Source organism: Phaseolus vulgaris, chromosome 3 (assembly GCF_051622355.1).
Source record: "Phaseolus vulgaris cultivar YP4 chromosome 3, ASM5162235v1, whole genome shotgun sequence".
NCBI classification, from domain to species: domain Eukaryota; kingdom Viridiplantae; phylum Streptophyta; class Magnoliopsida; order Fabales; family Fabaceae; genus Phaseolus; species Phaseolus vulgaris.
The window spans coordinates 49,247,651-49,267,754 of NC_143500.1; the positions used below are offsets into that span (position 1 = coordinate 49,247,651).

At 27.9% G+C, this 20,104-nt stretch overlaps 3 protein-coding genes across 3 annotated transcripts; all 3 read right to left on the reverse strand.

The window, feature by feature from the left end:
* Positions 1-922: 922 nt before the first annotated feature.
* Positions 923-2,425, reverse strand: LOC137808289 (caffeoyl-CoA O-methyltransferase 1). Its single transcript, XM_068609321.2, has 5 exons — positions 2,175-2,425; positions 1,999-2,078; positions 1,732-1,876; positions 1,511-1,642; positions 923-1,425 (listed from the first exon to the last, which is right to left on the reverse strand). The coding sequence occupies exons 1-5, from the start codon at positions 2,262-2,264 to the stop codon at positions 1,132-1,134; spliced, it is 741 nt and encodes a 246-aa protein (XP_068465422.1). The 5' UTR covers positions 2,265-2,425; the 3' UTR covers positions 923-1,131.
* A 3,435-nt stretch (positions 2,426-5,860) lies between these two features.
* Positions 5,861-7,384, reverse strand: LOC137808290 (caffeoyl-CoA O-methyltransferase 1). Its single transcript, XM_068609322.2, has 5 exons — positions 7,226-7,384; positions 7,050-7,129; positions 6,732-6,876; positions 6,511-6,642; positions 5,861-6,357 (listed from the first exon to the last, which is right to left on the reverse strand). The coding sequence occupies exons 1-5, from the start codon at positions 7,313-7,315 to the stop codon at positions 6,064-6,066; spliced, it is 741 nt and encodes a 246-aa protein (XP_068465423.1). The 5' UTR covers positions 7,316-7,384; the 3' UTR covers positions 5,861-6,063.
* A 3,012-nt stretch (positions 7,385-10,396) lies between these two features.
* Positions 10,397-11,369, reverse strand: LOC137808291 (caffeoyl-CoA O-methyltransferase). Its single transcript, XM_068609323.2, has 3 exons — positions 11,232-11,369; positions 11,056-11,135; positions 10,397-10,933 (listed from the first exon to the last, which is right to left on the reverse strand). Exons 1-3 carry the CDS (start codon positions 11,319-11,321, stop codon positions 10,597-10,599), a joined length of 507 nt encoding a protein of 168 aa, XP_068465424.2. The 5' UTR covers positions 11,322-11,369; the 3' UTR covers positions 10,397-10,596.
* Between the last annotated feature and the right edge of the window lie 8,735 nt (positions 11,370-20,104).

A 20,104-nucleotide genomic window follows, 5' to 3' on the forward strand; every position in this document is an offset into this window, starting at 1 on the left:
TTAATTATTTACTCTATTTTATTCCAATTCCAAAATAATTTATACCACAAAATAAATATCTTTAATAGATGTACGCCAATATTAGATATGAGTATTTTGATTACTTATTTATGAAAGTGTGAATAGAAATATTATAAAATTAGTTTTTTTAAGTTATGAATCTTACTATCAAAATACAAAATTCAATAATTAAATTATTTTTTAACTTATAAGATTTAAGCATAAATAGAAAATTATAAAGTGTTTTTATAAAACTTTATTACGAAAATAGCATTTATAGAAATATAGTGTGAATTATTTAAAAAGTAAATGGCATAATAGTATTAATTTAAAATTGAATAAAATTATTTGAATTTCTTATTACACATCCTTGTATTATATATGCTATTGTTTATGCAAAATTAGATTGAATTAACTAATTAAAAAATAATAATACTCAGAAAACCACCTATAAAGACCCGTTATATTTGGAGTTACAAAATTATTTTTTACCATTTTATGATGAAGAATATGCATTCAACATATTTTTTTTAATTAAAAGCTAATTTTAAATTTTAAATATATATAATTGATTTTTATTTTGAGTATTTAATACTTTTTCTTCAAATTAGATTTTAATCAATTAAAAAAATTACAAATATTTAACATTAACTCTATTAGTGCTACTTCTCACATATTCGTAAATTTAAAAAAAAGGCGTCACAATATTTGAAATTTACGAAATAATATAAATTAAATTCTTAATTTTTTGCAATAATTAATATATTGAAAATCTAAATATACTTAAAAAGTTTTATATAATAAATAAATATAAATAAATATTTTTTTCAGAACTTAAACGAAATAATTGTTGGAGATTCACTTCGTAATAACAATATATAATTAATTTATTACATATTTAATCTTAAAAAATTATTAACTATTTAAAAAAATCATATAACTTGAACTTATTTACCCCATTGTTAAAAAACATTATTTTGCAACTGTCCCAGTGCTGAGTTTACATGATTTGACTTGTATCATTTCATCACATGGCAAGAAAGAAAACAAGGACACCTAAACGAAGAAACCGGTTTCTGCAATCATCACGCAAGTAATTAAGTAATGAATTGGTCGTGAAAAAGGAAATGATCAGATGATGCGGCGGCACAGGGTAATCCCATCTCCCACGGGGAGCTGGCAAATCTCAATCCTTGAATCTTGTGCCAGGTACTTGTTGAGCTCCATCACATAGCCGCGAAGAGGCTTAATGTAATCCATAAATGGTGCATCAGGCGACGCCGCCACAGATCCAGCCCATAGGGTGTTGTCGTATCCGATCAGCCCTCCAACCTTCACCAGATCAATTACCCTCTTGTGATAGTTCAAGTAATTGTTCTTATCAGCATCCACGAAAACGAAATCGAACGTTCCCTTCTTGTTTTCCTGCAGAATTGACACGGTTGATTTAATTATCAAGCTGTTCTAGCTATGAACTACGATGATCTTAAACTAGAAACGGTGCACGCACATCTTTAAGCAGCTCGTCAAGAAAAGGAAGAGCAGGGCCTTCTTTGAAGTCGATCTTATGAGCCACACCAGCTTTTTCAATGATGGGCAAACCCAATTCATAGTATTCGCGGTTCACGTCCAAAGCCAATATCTAATCAAAATATATTTATGTGAAACAAAATTCACTACTTTTATGATTATGGGTATAATTTAAAGTTTGATTATGCTGTAAAAGAGAACCTTTCCATCGGGGGGAAGAGCCAGGGCAGTGGAGAGAAGAGAATAACCAGTGTATACACCAATTTCCAAGGTGTTCTTGGCATTAATGAGCTTAATAAGCATGCTCAGAAGTTGCCCTTCGTCTGGTGGTGTAGCCATGAGGTTCCTGTTTCATAATATCATCACTAAACTATTCAAAGAACTACTTCCCATGAACTGGAACAAGCACGGTTTGTTCTAGAGACTACATATTTTTTATTAGCAAGTACAAAATGAACATGATTTTACCGAGGATGTTTTTCTGTCATCTCGCGGAGCTCCTTCAAGCACTCGTGCTCTCTTGGATAAACGCTGGTTTCAAGTATGTACTACAATATAGTACATTTGGTGGCGATAACATGAGACTTTGAAGCGAAAATATTGTTACAATTTCAAAGAGAGAATACAAGAGTTGCAGAATGGACCTGATAGAGTGCATCGCTCTGAAGGAGAGTCTTATGAGAGAGATCTTTGACGCCGAAGACATGGTTTTTGGGTTCCTCTTCATTAGCCATGTCTGTCTTCAATCTCTTGCTAGCTCAAGCTGCATTCAGCCTTCAAATTATTGTTCTTTTTTCCTGAAAGATTTCTATTTATAGACAGCGACATAACTGTCCCGTTTAAACAACAGGTAGCACATACTCTACCGACGCGCGTTAACTTCCATGATAAGTTCACATCTTAGTAATTTTATATTCTATTTCTATCATATGAAAATTAAATATATTATTATTTTATTTTAAAATTTTGTGTCTATTATTATTTATTAAAAAAATATAATATTTTATTATTAAAGAAATTGTAAAATTGAAGTGAGAGAAAAAAACGTGTTAAGAAAATTTTTTCCTTACTAAAGGGGTATAATCTTTTATTGATTTTTTTTAGATGCTTTAGTTTTTGGAATCACGACTTTAAAATAAAGTGATTGTATTTTTAAATATGATTTTATTTTGGTCAAATATTTCATTCTGAAGTTGTGCTTAGAAACAACCCTTTTACTATTTTATTTTGTAATTATTTGTAGGAAAGTAGTGCTTAAAATTACGATATTATTTTTTTATTATAAATATATAGTGCCAAATGTACAGATTTAACATTTTTTTTAAGTCGTGTGTTAACACGATTTTAATTTTTATTAATTTTTTTAAAGTTTTGCTATCTAGTATCTCTTTGTTTTTTTTAACTTTTTTTAAAAATTCTTATTTTTTAATGTTTGTTTTCTTTTTTATTATTATTTTTTAATTTAAAAGAAATATATTGTCTTTAATTTTAATTTGGTATTTGTATTTAATCTAAATCAGCTTCACCTGTTCATCATCCAAATTGTTTACATCTCGTCGTCCTTTACTGCTACAAAGTCTAGTTGCAGCTGTGATGACTACGCACTGTTGCGTGACATATTTAAGCTAGCCTTTCAAGAGGATCTCTAGTATCTTGGCATGGAACTGTTGCTGATGTTAATATGGTATTGGAGTGCAGCAACTGACCATTCCCTGATTAGATGCTTAGTTATGAAATTTAATTCATTTGAGTGTTGTAAGATGCTACAAATTGTACAAGTTAAAAACCATCTAACCTAAACACTGCAACTAATCTCCACAGTCAAGTTTGATTGGACAATTATTCTCTACTGTTTGTGATTCTGGCTGCTATATAAGTTGGTAGCTTTTTCTCTGATTCCTATTGATTATGAAGCTTAGTGGTAGAGTTCCTTATGGCATAAATGAAGTATGTATTATCATTGTCGTTGTGGCTTACTTGAGTTGATTTTACACCATAGACTGCTAAGTCTTTTGATGGATAATGGGAGCACTGATTGTAAGTTTTCATGATTGTGCACAAGGTGACATGACATTGTTATGCATCAAATTGTGAAATTACGCCATTTTTCCTTTTTTTTTTCCTGCTTGTGTATATTGGTTGAGTGAACACACATAGTAAATGCATTTGGTCAAGATAGAAAATGTGACTATGAAAAACAACAGTCAAGAATTTACTGTGTCTTATTGAAAAATATATCTTGAGATTGTTCATGTTAACGAGATATTTTATAGCAGTGTCCTTTCTGTGCTCAAAATCCTATCCCTGGATCCCCAAATGCTTTGTCCTAGTATTACAGAACTTTTCCTGCTTTTTTGAGTAAATCTTTGATGACCCTTAAATGTTATATTTTATTCTTTTTTTATGGTCACTTAGCAACTTCGTAAAAGTTTAGTCCTCCTAAACTTCCATTGAAATCATGACAACACCAGACATGTATGGCTAACTTTTCCTTAATTAATTTTTTAAGGGAAACTGTCCTCAACATGTTGTCATTCTCATTGCTAGAAACTTCGACTAAATAATTGTATTGTATCTCTTTATATAAAGAATTCTTCTAGGGATCTATTTTTCCTGGAGATTTTCCTTTTGATGAATTGCAAGGTGCCAGTAATTTTTATTTGTAAATATATATATGATATATTTTTTGTCTCCAGTAGTATCTTGTTATGATAAAAAGGATATATTTAAATAAACTTTTTTCTTACATAGACAAGAAAATAAAAAGAAAAATGAAATATTTTTTTATAAATTAAAATTAAGTGATGAATAAACTATGTGGTAGTTTTTTTTATATTAGCTTTTCTAAAAGATGATTTTTTACTTACGTAATATAAGTAATTTTAGCTTATGAAAGATTTTTTCTTATTTTTATTGTTGTATAAATACTTGTGGACAAGTTTATTCAAATAATTTTGAATTTATTTTCTCACTGTCTCACTATTCAAATACTCAGTTTGGGTTTCTTGATACTGTTCTTTTAAATATTGAAAGAAAAGAAATTGAATATCTTTTCATGATTAAACATTTGTGAACTATTTTGCTCAAAAGTCCTTCAAAGGATAGATGAAGATTAAGTATGATGGTTACATAACTCTGTTTCAGTCATATCTTATTTTACAATATGTGATGATGATATTTGTATCGTTTTCCTTAACATCGGATGATTATTATATATTAGGAAAGTTTTCTTCTTTATTATCAATATTAATATAATTAATAAAATAAAAATTAATAATATTATTTATATATTTAATATTATTAATATGATTAAATATATTATTATTAATATTATTAAATATTATTAATATTATTCAGAATTTTTGAATAATATTCATAGATAATATGATTTATTTGCTTTGATCCATCGTTATTCTTCTGCAAATGCCTTTATAACCCAAGTGACAGCGCTTATAGATATTTTACCAAATTGCTACGTCTATAATAGAAATGGATGGAACACCGACAATTTAGCTTCACACCGGAATTTGCACGTGATATGCATTGTTTTTAATAGTTCTTTTATCGTTCCTCTTATTCATTATTTACTGTAACCTATTAAAATATGCCCAACATCTGCAGTTGAAAAAAATGCGGTATGGAGTTCAAGTTAAAGTTTTCCCTGTTTAACAATTCAATTGATTGCAATCATGTGGGTTTAGGGACTTTATTACAATTTGAGTTATAACATTGAAAATAAATAAGTTCGAGAAGAAGCATGGAAATAAAATAAAATTACAAATTCAAAAATAGAATAAGAAATGTCCATTAAGCCGAAAACTACTGTGTATTCATAGTATAAGAAAATTATACTTTTAACACTGTTTAATAATAATTTAAATTAAAAATAAAATAAAATAAAATAAAAATAAATAAAATATTAATTTATTATAATGTGAAGTGTATGTATATATTCTTTACTGTGTTAATTTATCAGCGCCCCATTCAATAAATAGGAATTCCAGAATATTAAATTTAGTATAAGGGAATCTCCAACCACTAAAAACCAGCTTAGTTTTACAATTTATTAAGAAAACTTCAATATATGATATTTTAATTATTTACTCTTTTTTATTCCAATTCCAAAATAATTTATACCACAATATTTCAAAATAAATATCTTTAATAGATGAACGCGAATGTTAGATATGAGTATTTTGATTACTTTCATTTATGAAAGTGTGAATATAAATATCAGAATATATATATATATATATATATTAGTAGAGGCTTAAAAGAAAATAATTAGTTTTTTTAATCTTAAAAAATTATTAACTATTTTAAAAATATATCATATAACTAGAACTTATTTAACCCATTGTTAAAAGTCATTGTTTTGCAACTGTCCCAATGCTGAGTTTACATGTTCGTTGTTTGATGTGTATCCTTTCAGCACATGACAAGAAAGAAACAAGATGACCTAAACGAGAAAACCGGTTTCGGCAATGTTCACAACCTCATTAAGTAATGAATCGGTCGTGAAAAATGAAATGATCAGATGATGCGGCGGCACAGGGTAATCCCATCTCCCACGGGGAGTTGGCAAATCTCAATCCTTGAATCCTGAGCCAGGTACTTGTTGAGCTCCATAACATAGGGGCGCTGAGAAATAATGTGATCCGTAAACGGTGCATCAGACGACGCCGCCACAGATCCAGCCCATAGGGTGTTGTCGTATCCGATCAGCCCTCCAACCTTCACCAGATCAATTACCCTCTTGTGATAGTTCAAGTAATTGTTCTTATCAGCATCCACGAAAACAAAATCGAACATTCCCTTCTTATTTTCCTGCAGAATTTGCACGGTTGATTTAATTATCAAACTGTTCTAGCTATGAACTACGATGATCTTAAACTAGAGTACTCCGTTTTTCTTTTTCTTTTTTTGCTCTGTTTCTAAATCATGAACAGAAATTGAGATGGAGAGAAACGGTGCACGCACATCTTTAAGCAGCTCGTCAAGAAAAGGAAGAGCAGGGCCTTCTTTGAAGTCGATCTTGTGAGCCACACCAGCTTTTTCAATGAAGGGCAAACCCAATTCATAGTTTTCGCGGTTCACGTCTAAAGCCAATATCTAATCAAAATATATTTATGTGAAACAAAATTCACTACTTTTATGATTATGGGTATAATTTAAAGTTTGATTATGCTGTAAAAGTGAACCTTTCCATCAGGGGGAAGAGCCAGGGCAGTGGAGAGAAGAGAATAACCAGTGTATACACCAATTTCCAAGGTGTTCTTGGCATTTATGAGCTTAATAAGCATGCTCAGAAGTTGCCCTTCGTCTGGTGGTATAGCGATTGCGTTCCTGTTTCACAATATCATCACTATAACTACTCAAGAACTATTTCCCATGAACTGGAACAAGAACAGTTTGTTGAGACTGCATATTTTTAACATTTTTTTTTATATCCTCTATCCTACAACTCAATAAATATTAATACTTTTTTATTAACAAGGAGAAAAGGAGTATGATTTTACCAAGGGTGTTTTTGTGTCATCTCGCGGAGCTTCTTCAAGCACTCGTGCTCTCTTGGATAAACGTTGGTTTCAAGTATGTACTACAATATAGTACATTTGGTGGCGATAACATGAGACTTTGAAGCGAAAATATTGTTACAATTTCAAAGAGAGAATACAAGAGTTGCTGAATGGACCTTATAGAGTGCATCGCTCTGAAGGTGACTCTTAAGAGGGGGATCTTTGGTGTTGAAGAGATGGTTTTTTGGTTCCTCTTCATTAGCCATGTCTGTCTTTAATCTCTCGCTAGCTCAAGCTGCTTTCAGCCTTTAAACTACTGTTATTTTTTACTTTATGAAAGATTTCTATTAATAGACAGCGACATAAAATAGGTACCACATACTCTTCCTACTCGCGTTAACTTCTTTTTATTTATAGACTCACCTTAACTTCTTTTTATTTATAGTGTGTTTGGATTGAGGAGATGATGTGTGAGGATTTGAGAGAGTGAATGTGTTAGGATGTGAGAAAAAAGTGTGAAAAAGTGAGATTGTTTAGATTAGGATATGACAGGGTGTATGTGTGAGAAAAACTTATTGGAGTTTGTGAGTGATGTGATGATAGTGAGGGAGTTTTATTTTTTTTTAAAATTGTTAAATGTTATTTTACAAATTTATCCTTACGTATTAAAATTTTTACTAATGAAATAAGAATTTTTTTAAATAAACAACTTTAACATATTTCGTAGATTTAAAAATTAAAATTAGAAAATAAATATAAATAGATATAATTTAAAAATTATAATTAAAAAAAATGTATTAAAAAACTTAAATAAAAACAAAACTTTAAATAATTTCTTAAAATATTAAACATACATTATAAAATTAGAAAAAAAATAACATCTTATATAAATAAAAAATAATATTTTTTATTATTAAAAACCCTATAGTAATGAAAAAAAAAATTAAATAAATATAACGTAATTAACAATAGAAAATAATTTCATAAAAAAACTATTATCAAATAAATTACTAATTCATAAACATAATAATTATAAAAAAATATATATTAATATAAACGCAACAAAAAATTAAATAAAAAAAACTTTAAATAATTTTTAAAAATACTAAATATATACTATAAAGTTAGAAAATAAATCACATCTTATATAAATAAAAAAAATATTATTTTTTAATATTAAAAACCCTTGTAGATGAATGAGAGAAAATTCGATGGGTCTTTTCCTCTACATCTCTTCATTTTGAGGGGAGAGGATATTTATTGTTCACAGGTCTATCCTCTCCTCCTGTTATCTGCAAAACCCTGGATCAAACCACTGATATCCCTTCACTTCTTTCCTTGTGAACAGTACATCCATAGAAACAAACAGAGTGTTAATGTTTATTTTTTTATTTTTTTTTAATTTAAAATAAATATATTGTCTTTAATTTTAAATTAGTATTTGTATTTCATCTATTCAGATCAGAGTTCAAAGAAGTAATTTCATGATACATCCAATATTAATTGGGAAATATACTCAAACATAAGATAAGATGAAAGTAGAGGTATCACCATATCATAACTAATCTAATAAAATATATGGACTATTTTGAAAGGTGCCGGTAATTTTTATTCGTAAATATATATGATATATTTTTTGTCTCCAGTAGTATCTTGTTATGATAATTACGGTGTGTTTAAATAAACTTTTTTCTTAAATAGACAAGAAAACAAAAACAAAAACAAAAATGAAATATTTTTTTATAAATTAAAACTAAGTTATGAATAAACTATGTGGTAGTTTTTTTTTATATTATCTTTTCTAAAAGATTATTTTTACTTATGTAATATAAGTAATTTTAGCTTATGAAAGATTTTTTCTTATTTTTATTGTTGTATAAATATTTGTGGACAAGTTTATTCAAACAATTTTGAATTTATTTTCTCACTATTCAAATACTGAGTTTGGATTTCTTGATACGGTTCTTTTAAATGTTTGAAAGAAAAGAAATTGAATATCTTTTCACTATTTTTTGGCAAAGAATTAATGAAATTAAAAGAGGGACACTTTAAGATGTCTCAACCTGTATACAAAAATTTTGGAGCACATACAAAGCTCTCACCTGCAAAAGGAATGCAATAACCTGTCCTAAAACTACTAAGAACAAAAGCACACTCCGAACAAAGTGCCAAAAAAAACTAAATCACACCAAAAGAATATATTTTCATGATTAAACATTTGTGAACTATTTTGCTCAAAAGGGATAGATGAAGATTAAGTATGATAGTTACATAACTCTGTTTTAGTCATATATTCAAATAATTTTGTTGGTGTCGTTTTCGTATATTTAAAGCAGTTGTGTCCTTCACTATCTATATTATTGGGGTTTAGGGTTAGGTTTTATCGTTCCTTTATGGTTCCTCTTATTCATTATTTACTGTACCCAATGAAAATATGCCCAACATCTGCAGTTGTAAAAAGTGCGTATGGAGTTCAAGTTAAAGTTTTGCCTGTTTAACACTTCAATTCATTGCAATCATGTGGATTTAGGGACTTTATTACAATTTGAATTATAACATTGAAAATAAATAAGTTCGAGAAGAAGCATGGAAATAAAATAAAATCACAAATTCAAAATAGAATAAGAAATGTCCATTAAGCCGAAGACTACTGTGTATTCATAGTATAAAAAAATATACATTTAACACTGTTTATAATAATAATTTAAATTACAAAATAAAATAATTAAATTTAATAAAATATATATATATATATATATATATATATATTAGTAGAGGCTTAAAAGAAAATAATTAATTTTTTTAAGTTATGAATCTTATTATTAAAATAAAAAATTTAATATTTTTTTTAAGTTATAAGATTTTAGTATAAATAGAAAATTATAAAGAGTTTTTATAAAAAAATATTATTAAAATATCATTTATAAAAATATAGTGTGAATTATTTAAAAATAAATGGCATAATACTATTAATTTAAAATTGAATAAAATTATTTGAATTTCTTATTACATCCTTATATAATTGATTTTTATTTTGAGTATTTAATAATTTTTCTTCAAATTATATTTTAATCAATTAAAAAATTTAACTTAAATATTTAACATTAACTCCATTAGTGCTACTTCTCACATATTCCTAAATGTAAAATAGGCGTCACAATATTTGAAATATTACAAAATAATATAAATTAAATTCTTAATTTTTTGCAATAATTAATATACTGAAAATCTAAATATACCTAAAAGGTTTTATATAAAGAAAATATAAATAAATACCTTTTTAAGAACTTAAACAAAAAAATATAATTAATTTATTACATATTTAGTCTTAAAAAATTATTAACTACTTTAGAAAAACAATCATATAACTGGAACTTATTTAACCCATTGTTAAAAGTCATTATTTTGCAACTGTCCCAGCTGTGTTTACATGTTCGTTGTTTGATGGGTATCCTTTCAGCACATGACAAGAAAGAAACAAGAAGACCGGTTTCGGCAATGTTCACAACCTAATTAAGTAATGAATCAGTCGTGAAAAAGGAAATGATCAGATGATACGGCGGCACAGGGTAATCCCATCTCCCACGGGGAGCTGGCAAATCTCAATCCTTGAATCTTGTGCCAGGTATTTGTTGAGCTCCATCACATAGCCGCGAAGAGGCTTAATGTAATCGATAAACGGTGCATCAGGCGACGCCGCCACAGATCCAGCCCATAGAGTGTTGTCGTATCCGATCACCTTTCCGTCAGGGGGAAGAGCCAGGGCAGTGGAGAGAAGAGAATAACCAGTGTATACACCAATTTCCAAGGTGTTCTTGGCATTAATGAGCTTAATAAGCATGCTCAGAAGTTGCCCTTCGTCTGGTGGTGTAGCCATGAGGTTCCTGTTTCATAATATCATCACTAAACTATTCGAAGAACTACTTCCCATGAACTGGAACAAGCACGGTTTGTTCTAGAGACTACATATTTTTTATTAGCAAGTACAAAATGAGCATGATTTTACCGAGGATGTTTTTCTGTCATCTCGCGGAGCTCCTTCAAGCACTCGTGCTCTCTTGGATAAACGCTGGTGTCAAGTATGTACTATAATATAGTACATTTGGTGGCGATAACATGAGACTTTAAAGCGAAAATATTGTTACAATTTCAAAGAGAGAATACAAGAGTTGCAGAATGGACCTGATAGAGTGCATCGCTCTGAAGGAGAGTCTTATGAGAGAGATCTTTGATGCCGAAGACATGGTTTTTGGGTTCCTCTTCATTAGCCATGTCTGTCTTCAATCTCTTGCTATGTCAAGCTGCCTTCAACCTTTAAACTGTTATTTTTTCCTTTCTTAAAGATTTCTATTAATATATAGCGACATAAAACATGTACCACATATTCTACCTACTCGCATTAACTTCCATGATAAGTTCTCATCTTAGTATTTTTATATTCTATTTCTATCATATGAAAATTAAATATATTAGTTTTTATTTTAAATTTTTGTTTATATTATTTTTTATTAAAAATATAATATTTTATTATTAAAGAAATTCTAAAATTGAAGTGAGAGAAAAAACGTGTTAAGAAAAAAATTTCCTTACCAAAGGGGTATAATCTTTTACTGAATTTGTTTAGATGCTTTTGTTTTTGGAATGACAACTTTAAGATAAAGTAATTCTATTTTTAAATATGATTTTATTTTGGTCAAATATTTCATTCTGAAGTTGTGCTTAGAAACATCACTTTTTACTATTTTATTTTTTAATTATTTGTAGGAAAGTAGTGCTTAAAATTACGATATTAATTTTTTTTTATTTTTTATAAAGAGTGCCAAATGTACAGGTTTAACATTTTATTTTATTTTATTTTATTTTATTTTATTTTATTTAAGTCGTGTGTTAACACGATTTTAATTTTTTTAAAGTTGTGCTATCAAGTATTTTTCCTTTTTGTTTTTACTTTTTTAAAAAATATTTTTATTTAATGTTTGTTTTATTTTTTATTAAATGTTTTTTAATTTAAAATAAATATATTATCTTTAATTTTAAATTAGTATTTGTATTTAATTTATTCAAACTATGAGATAAAAGTTCAAAGATGTAATTTCATGAATACATCCAATATTAATTGGAAAATATATAAGATGGAAATAAGAGTTATCACTATATCATAACTAATCTAATAGAATACATGGGCTATTTTAAAAGGAGTCTACACCTTATTAATCTTTGTCGTTATTAAGTTAGCATTTGAAAAAATAAAATATTGGTTTGTTGAATGAGGCATGAAGACAAAATGCATGTTACAAATAGAAGATTAATATAAAAAAGAAATCATTTCATTATTTTACAAAGAGGTGGAAAAACAACTAGTTGTTTTATCTTTTTAATCGATTGTTTGACACTTAGTATTTTTGAAATTGGTTGCTTTGTTGTCAAAACAATTCAATCAGTTGTTTTCACAATTCAACCAATTGTTTTTTTTTAAATCCTTAACAGAATTTGTTAAGTTTGGTAAATTTGTTTTAATGGATTCAAAACTAATTTGGCTCCTTCATTAAATGTTTTTAACTGCCTTTTGGAGTTTAAGTAGTTTGTGTTTACGCTCCTGGTAGTAAGAATATATCAGATTAATCTTTTGAAGTTTTCTCCAAGATTTACATCAAGCTTTGATTTGACTTGTCTAAAAGTGGAATATGATTACTGTGTAATTTTTGTAATTCAATCTGTATCAGGTGTGATCATTCGTTATTCTCTCTTTGATTTGTATTTCTGTAAAGAACTGTGTTTCATAGAGTCAGAGGGTGTTCTGATGTGTGGTGTGTTGTAATTGCCAAAGGAAGTGTGTGTTTTTTACGGGTTCAAGATCTCTACTTTGGTGTGTGTGGTTTGTAATCTGTGGTTGATTACATAGTGAAATACCTAGTGGTTTTTGGGGACTGGATGTAGCTCTTGGTGTAAGAGTGAACCAGTATAAATCTGTTTGTAAGATTCTCTCTTTCCCTGATCTCAAATATATCTGTTTTAAGTTGTTTTTATTAACTGCATAAACATCCGGTTGATTTTCTGGAAGTCAACTAAAACAGTTTTGTATCTTGAGCATTTTCATTCCTTTGGCTTTGATTCTTCATTGGCTTTCTCTATAACTTCAAAGTTTGCGAAAAACGTTAAAAAACAATTCACCCCCTATTGTTTTAAGCCTACAATTCTAACAGGATCAAGAATGTGCTCCCAATGGTTATTGATGATAGTCCTTCAACTTTCTTGAAGGACATAAGAATGTTAGATAGTGTCCTAGTGGCCAATGAGGTGGTTGAGGAGATAAAGAGGCACAGGAGGTGTGGGTTGTGTCTGAAGGTGGACTACGAAAAAATGTACGATTCGGTAAAGTGGAATTGTTTTTATATGATATGCTACAAAGGATGAACTTTCATTGTAAATGGATTAAGTGGGTTAGAGGTTGCTTGAAGTATACATCGGTGTCAATTATAGTTAATAGGAGTCCCACGACAAAATTTAAATCATATAGAGGGTTGAGGTAGGGAGATCCTTTAGCCCCCGTTCCTCTTTATTGTTGTAGCTGAAGGTTTGGTTGGGCTAGTTAGACAAGGGTTAAAGGAAAATCTGTTTACAGGTCTGAAGGTTGGGAGGGATGAGATTGAATCTTGTATGTTACAATTCGTGGATGATACTCTTATCATGTGTGAAGATTCCTTCTCTAATGTAATTGCTATTAAAGCTATTTTAAGGTGTTTTGAGATTTCTTCTGGGTTGAAAATCAACTTCCACAAATTTAAGTTGGCATGTATAGATGTAGAGAGGAACTCCCTTGAATGCTATGCAAAAACTTTAAATTGTACTCTAATGAGGATACCCTTCATATATCTGGGGTTAGAACCAAGGAATAAGCAGTTATGGGAGCCAATTTTGAATAAGATAAGTGCTAGACTAAGTGCTTGGAGGGAAAGATTCTTGTCTTTGACGAGAATAATATGCATTCTTAAGTCGGTATTTACTGTCTTACCATTATTTTATTTCTCTTTTTATAATAAAGCTTCGACGTCTGTGTGTAATGAAATTATTAGTATCCAGAGGAGATTTCTGTGGGCATCGGGAAAATCAACTTCCACAAATTTAAGTTGGCATGTATAGATGTAGAGAGGAACTCCCTTGAATGCTATGCAAAAACTTTAAATTGTACTCTAATGAGGATACCCTTCATATATCTGGGGTTAGAACCAAGGAATAAGCAGTTATGGGAGCCAATTTTGAATAAGATAAGTGCTAGACTAAGTACTTGGAGGGAAAGATTCTTGTCTTTGACGAGAATAATATGCATTCTTAAGTCGGTATTTACTGTCTTACCATTATTTTATTTCTCTTTTTATAATAAAGCTTCGACGTCTGTGTGTAATGAAATTATTAGTATCCAGAGGAGATTTCTGTGGGCATCGGGAAAAGATCACACATCAATATCCTGGATCAGTTAGAAAATGTATGCAAATCCCTAATACAAATGACGAATGGTGAGCAATGAACAAGGGAATTGGAAAGATATTCTTGTATCAAAATACAATTTGAAATTAGGATGAAGTCAATCCCTTAGTAATAATGGGAGTGTAGGAAAAAAATTCCTTATCTTTTTTATTCATATGTTCATCGGGTCTTGTGCAGAAGGCAATTCTTCCTACACCATATTCATTTTAACTTGCACCCTATTATTTTTTGAAATTTTAAAATTACCCTTATTATAGATTTGAAAATCCAAAATAACAAATATAATTCAAAACTAAAAAATACATTACAGACAAAAAAAAATTCGAAAGACAAAATTGAAAATACATTTTGGATAAAAAATTTCAGAATTTTAAGAATGTGTTTTGGAAATTCAAATCCAAAATATTTCCAGATAAAAGGTTCTGGAAATAATTTTTATATACACCATTCTTTTATTTAATGTTATTTTTTATAATTTTTATAGGTATTTTTGTCATTTTCAATGTGCATGTTAGAATGGGGTGTAAGGAGAATTTGCATTACCAAACTAACGTAATTCAAATTCTTCTTATACTCATTTTTTTTTAACTTGCATCCTATACACTTTTAAATTTTAAAAAATGCCTCTCGTTTTGAAAATGAAAATCCAAAATTAAAATAATACCTTCTAAAAAAATAAATTTAAAATAGATTATTGTGTTCAGAAATTTAAATAAAAATAAAATTTAAAATATTATTATAGAAAAAAAATACATTTCAGAAAAAAAAAAACATTTTATCATTTTACATGAAAATTGGATGCATGTTGAAATTTAATAAGGTGGTGAAAATAATTGCCACCAAAATTATCCTAAGCCCCCAAATCCAAAGTCAAACCATGACCCACCTACAAATCCAACATCGCCCTTGCATGTAACTGAATAGGGTAGGAATGGAAAGTACTTATTCCGTACTTGTCAATGTAATAAGTAGTATTTGCGAAGAAATATGTGTGCTTTTTTTTTATTCGTGGGTATTCATGAATATTTATATTTTTTTAATTTTATATAAAAATATAAAAAGAATTTCTTTAAATATAAATTTAGATAAAAATTAATTTTACATTATAATTACAATAAAACTGCATATAAAATATTAGTGAAAATAATTTTTTTTTAAATAAATTTAAATAAGGTGTACCATAAAGTATATTTTTAAAATTAATATTTTAAAAAAAAATTTATGAGTTTAAATAAAAAATATAATTATAAAAATTCAAATTATAAAAAATTGTTTAACTTCAACAATAAATTTATTTTGATCACTTATCTTTTGTTTAAAATATTCTGTAACTATGATTAGCGACTTGTGAATATATGCATGTTAGATAGTATGATACATGTATTAATATCTATTAAAGATATTTATTAAATATACGATTTTTTTTTATGTCATCCATACTTGTGTTCACATTAAAGATGGTAATTCAAAACATTATTTATTGTAGTGGATGTTTACTTTTTCATCATGCTATAATCCTCTTCTCTCATTAGTATTATATTGTATCTTTCCTCTATCTTACAATTTAGTACATTTAACATTTTTAAAGTAAATTATACTCTTATATTTCAAGTGGTGATGTGGGTATTACATTAACTTATTTTTTTATGTTGAAAAAAAAAATTACACCTTTATTCTTGAATATAACAAAGTCTAATAAAATGATTTGCTTTTTTACTATTTGTTAAAGATGCAACTTTTAGGGTGTGTTTGGATTAGAGGGTGTGGGGGAGTGGAAAGTTGAGGGTGAGTGAGAGTGAAAGTGTGAAGAAAGTTGAGGTTGTTTGGATTGGGGTATGTTAGAGTGGATGTGTGAAGAAAGTTTATTGGAAATTGTGAATGATGTGATAGTTGTGAGGGTATTTTAATATATTTTGAATAGTAAAATTTGTAAGATTACAATTTTACCCTTTATATAAAAAAAGAATAAAGAATGATTAATCCTATTTCATATTTTAGTTAATTATAATTTAAAATTAAAGTATAATTATATTATTTAATATTTTATTAATTAAGAATTATTTTTTATTTAAGTTAATTTATTTACATAATTTTAATATTATAAATGATTTTATAAATTATGTTATGTTATATATATACAAATATATATAAAATTAATTTTAATAATAATTTCCATTATTATGAATAGCAAAATGAATATATTTTAAAAAGAAAATAGAAATTTAGAATATAACATGAATATTAAGTAGGTGTCAAAATATATAATATAAAGTCATTACATGAAGAACATAATAATGTTAATTAGAAAAAGAAAAGACATTCCCAGTAATAACATTTGAATCCTTCTTGTGGAGACCTTCAAATGGTTTTCTAGAAGACATATCTTATTCCGTTGTATGATAATAATTTCATCTTTTTCATCGGCAACATCTTCAATGCACCATTTGAAAAAATTACAGCCTAGAACCATGTCACTTCTAATCTGTTTTGAAGAAAACAATAAAATTGAACAATGAATAAGTCGGTCATTCATGTGTAATGCAACAGTCGGTCATTCATCTTCAGACTACCGACATTTTTCAGATTTTGACCTTCAACATCTTCACGAATCATGGTGGATAGTGCTAGTGCTCGATCAAAATTCACTTCCTCAGGAATCGTCCCGGGGTTAACTTAAGATCGTCATACTGTAGATGATCAATGGTCATCCAATCCACTTCTTTGATGTGTATCATTTTTCCGCAAATCTCAACGGCAAGGTGACCAGCAGGTGTGAATTTTGCATTTGTATAAAAAACCCTTACCAAATCCTCATAATACGGAAGATTAATTCCGAGGAAAGGTTGTAAACCTTGCCAATTCAAAAGATTTTGGAATTCAAATCCTGGACCAGCAAAAAATGGAGTATGCATCACTTTTGGTGGTAATACTGCTCTTGCATGAAAGTTCTTTTCAAAAACCACCATTTGACGCCTGGTACTGAAGTATCTTGAATAATCAAGAACTTCTGGAATCCTCGTTGGTGGAGGAGGAACGTCAACATCTTCTGCTGGAGATTTACCCTTACGGGTTCTGTTACGTTTGTGGGATGATGATGCCATTTATAATGCAATTACTACAATAAATAACTAAACAGAAGTTAACATAATATCATAAAGTAATAATGCAAGTTCAAAAACCAAAATATTACATTGCTAATGAAAGTAGGAGTTCACAAAACAAAATATTAGATGTCCAATAAGTAACACAGATAGTCAAATATTACATGCCCAGTAACTAAGAAAGAGAGTCAAATATTACATGTCCAACTACTAACAAAGGCAGTCAAATATTAGATTAATAATAATTAAAGGTAACCCCACGTAGAGATATGAAATCAATGCCTAGTCCTAAATTCAAACAATTTTGTCAATCGACGCTCATACTTCTAAAAACATTCATTTTAAATACATATATTTTTATTTGGATTCTGTAAACTTATTTATCTTTGTAATAATTTATTATCAATCTAAAATAAACTTTTTCTGACTTTTTAAATTACTATAACATTTTTTATTAACATTTAATTCTAACACCAATAATTTATGTGAAATACAAATTAAAAAAAAAACTCAAAATGATATTTCTACTTTAAAATTTTACTGTTATTTTTAATTAATACAACATTTTTATAATGTTTTTTATTATAACATTAATAAATTATGTTTAATTTACAAAAATGAAAACCCTATCAAAATATTTTTAAATCTGTTTCATAAACAATTTATTTTGAAATAAATAATTACTTTCTACATTTATAATTAAAATATCAATTAAAAATAGCACTTCTAAAATATCAATTACTTTTTAAAAAACCTACAAATTACAAATTTCTATTTCCACTTGTAAAAATATTCATTTTAAATACATATATTTTTTTCTTATAACAATTAAATCTTATAACAAAAATTACAAAAATATTTTTTTAAATCTTTTCAACTAATAACATTAATAATTTATGTCCAATTTAAAAAAATATTAACCATACATAATACAAATATTCATTTAAAAAAAATTATCTATTCTCTTATAAACAATTAAATTAAATGTTAAAAAAAAATTAACTTTGTATATTTATTATTATACAATATTTATTATTAAAAATTCATATTTCTTATGTAATGTTTTTCTGACTTTTTAAATTAGTATATCATTTTTTTTATAACATTTAATTCTAACACCAATAATTAATGTGAAATACAAATTTTTAAAACATTTTTTTTAATTTTTTTAATTATAACATTAATAAATTATGATAAATCTACAAAATTGAAAACCCTATAAATTTTTTTTTAAAATTTTGAATTTTATTCTGTCTAAATTAAATTTTGTAAATCTTTTTTATAAACAATTCAATTTTAAATAAATAATAACTTTGTACATTTCATACAAAAATTTAAAAATTCACTTGTCTTTAATCACCTAAACTTCAAAAAAATTTTGTTTCCATTCTGAAAATCATTCATTTCATACAAATAAATATTTTTTTTAAATCTTACAAAAATTATAACTATCTACAAAAATTAAAACACCCAATCAAATAATAACAATAATTTACTAACTCCTTAAAATAATTAACTAAACTAAAGTCTAAACAAATTATATTACGACCAACCAACAATAATTTAGTAACTCCTTAACATAATTAACTAAAATAAATTCTAAACAAATTATACTACAAAACCATAATCATCCAATCATAAATATAAAACAGAAATAAAAAAAAATAACTTTACATAAAAAAAATTAAAAACCTGAAGATAAGCAAGAACAGCAGCACAAGCAGCACAATAGGATGACTTAGGATGAAGAACACTGCCTGAAAATCACATAAAAAAAATTCAGAAACATAGAATTCCAAAAAAATATAGAACATAATCGATTATGCTCTCAGTTATGCACAGAGGATAATCGATTATCCAGGGATAATCGATTATGTGTGTAGGCAAAAATACACCATAATCGATTATGGCACACAATAATCGATTATGGCCCATTTTCAACACACCAGATAATCGATTATGCCTGTAAACTTTTACAGATAATCGATTATGTGTGTAGGCAAAAATACACCATAATCGATTATGGAACACAATAATCGATTATGGCCCATTTTCAACACACCAGATAATCGATTATGCCTGTAAACTTTTACAGATAATCGATTATGTTCGTTGAAAAATCGATTATCTGCCCCATAATCGATTATCTGACTTGTTATAATTGAGGCATAATCGATTATGCACCATTCCAGACTTTAGCTCTCACCTCAGACGAACCCAGATCAACCCAGATTAACGCAGATGAATCACAAGAACAACCCCAGGACGTGAGATGAACAAGGTATACTAACAGAAACGAAGATGGGTTATAGGAATCTCTCCAACCACACTACAATGCACTCTCAGATGGCTCGGTTGCTTTCGTTTTCTGTGAATGGAGGAAGGAACTTCATGCTGTTATATAGCCACGCCCACCTACCTCACCCACTCACCCACCATTGCATTCACTCTCCTTTCACAGATTCACAC

Bases quoted from the DNA above. Each gene is read 5' to 3' on its own strand.
- LOC137808289 (XM_068609321.2), bottom strand. From the start codon at position 2,264: ATGGCTAATGAAGAGGAACCCAAAAACCATGTCTTCGGCGTCAAAGAT. The intron at 1,643-1,731 runs GTTCTCTTTTAC...TATTTTGATTAG, and splicing joins CTCTTCCCCCCGATGGAAAG to ATATTGGCTTTGGACGTGAA. The intron at 1,426-1,510 runs GTGCGTGCACCG...TCAATTCTGCAG, and splicing joins TTGACGAGCTGCTTAAAGAT to GAAAACAAGAAGGGAACGTT.
- LOC137808290 (XM_068609322.2), bottom strand. From the start codon at position 7,315: ATGGCTAATGAAGAGGAACCAAAAAACCATCTCTTCAACACCAAAGAT. The intron at 6,877-7,049 runs GTAAAATCATAC...ATTGTGAAACAG, and splicing joins ATGACACAAAAACACCCTTG to GAACGCAATCGCTATACCAC. The intron at 6,643-6,731 runs GTTCACTTTTAC...TATTTTGATTAG, and splicing joins CTCTTCCCCCTGATGGAAAG to ATATTGGCTTTAGACGTGAA.
- LOC137808291 (XM_068609323.2), bottom strand. From the start codon at position 11,321: ATGGCTAATGAAGAGGAACCCAAAAACCATGTCTTCGGCATCAAAGAT. The intron at 11,136-11,231 runs GTCCATTCTGCA...ACTATATTATAG, and splicing joins AGAGCGATGCACTCTATCAG to TACATACTTGACACCAGCGT. The intron at 10,934-11,055 runs GTAAAATCATGC...ATTATGAAACAG, and splicing joins ATGACAGAAAAACATCCTCG to GAACCTCATGGCTACACCAC.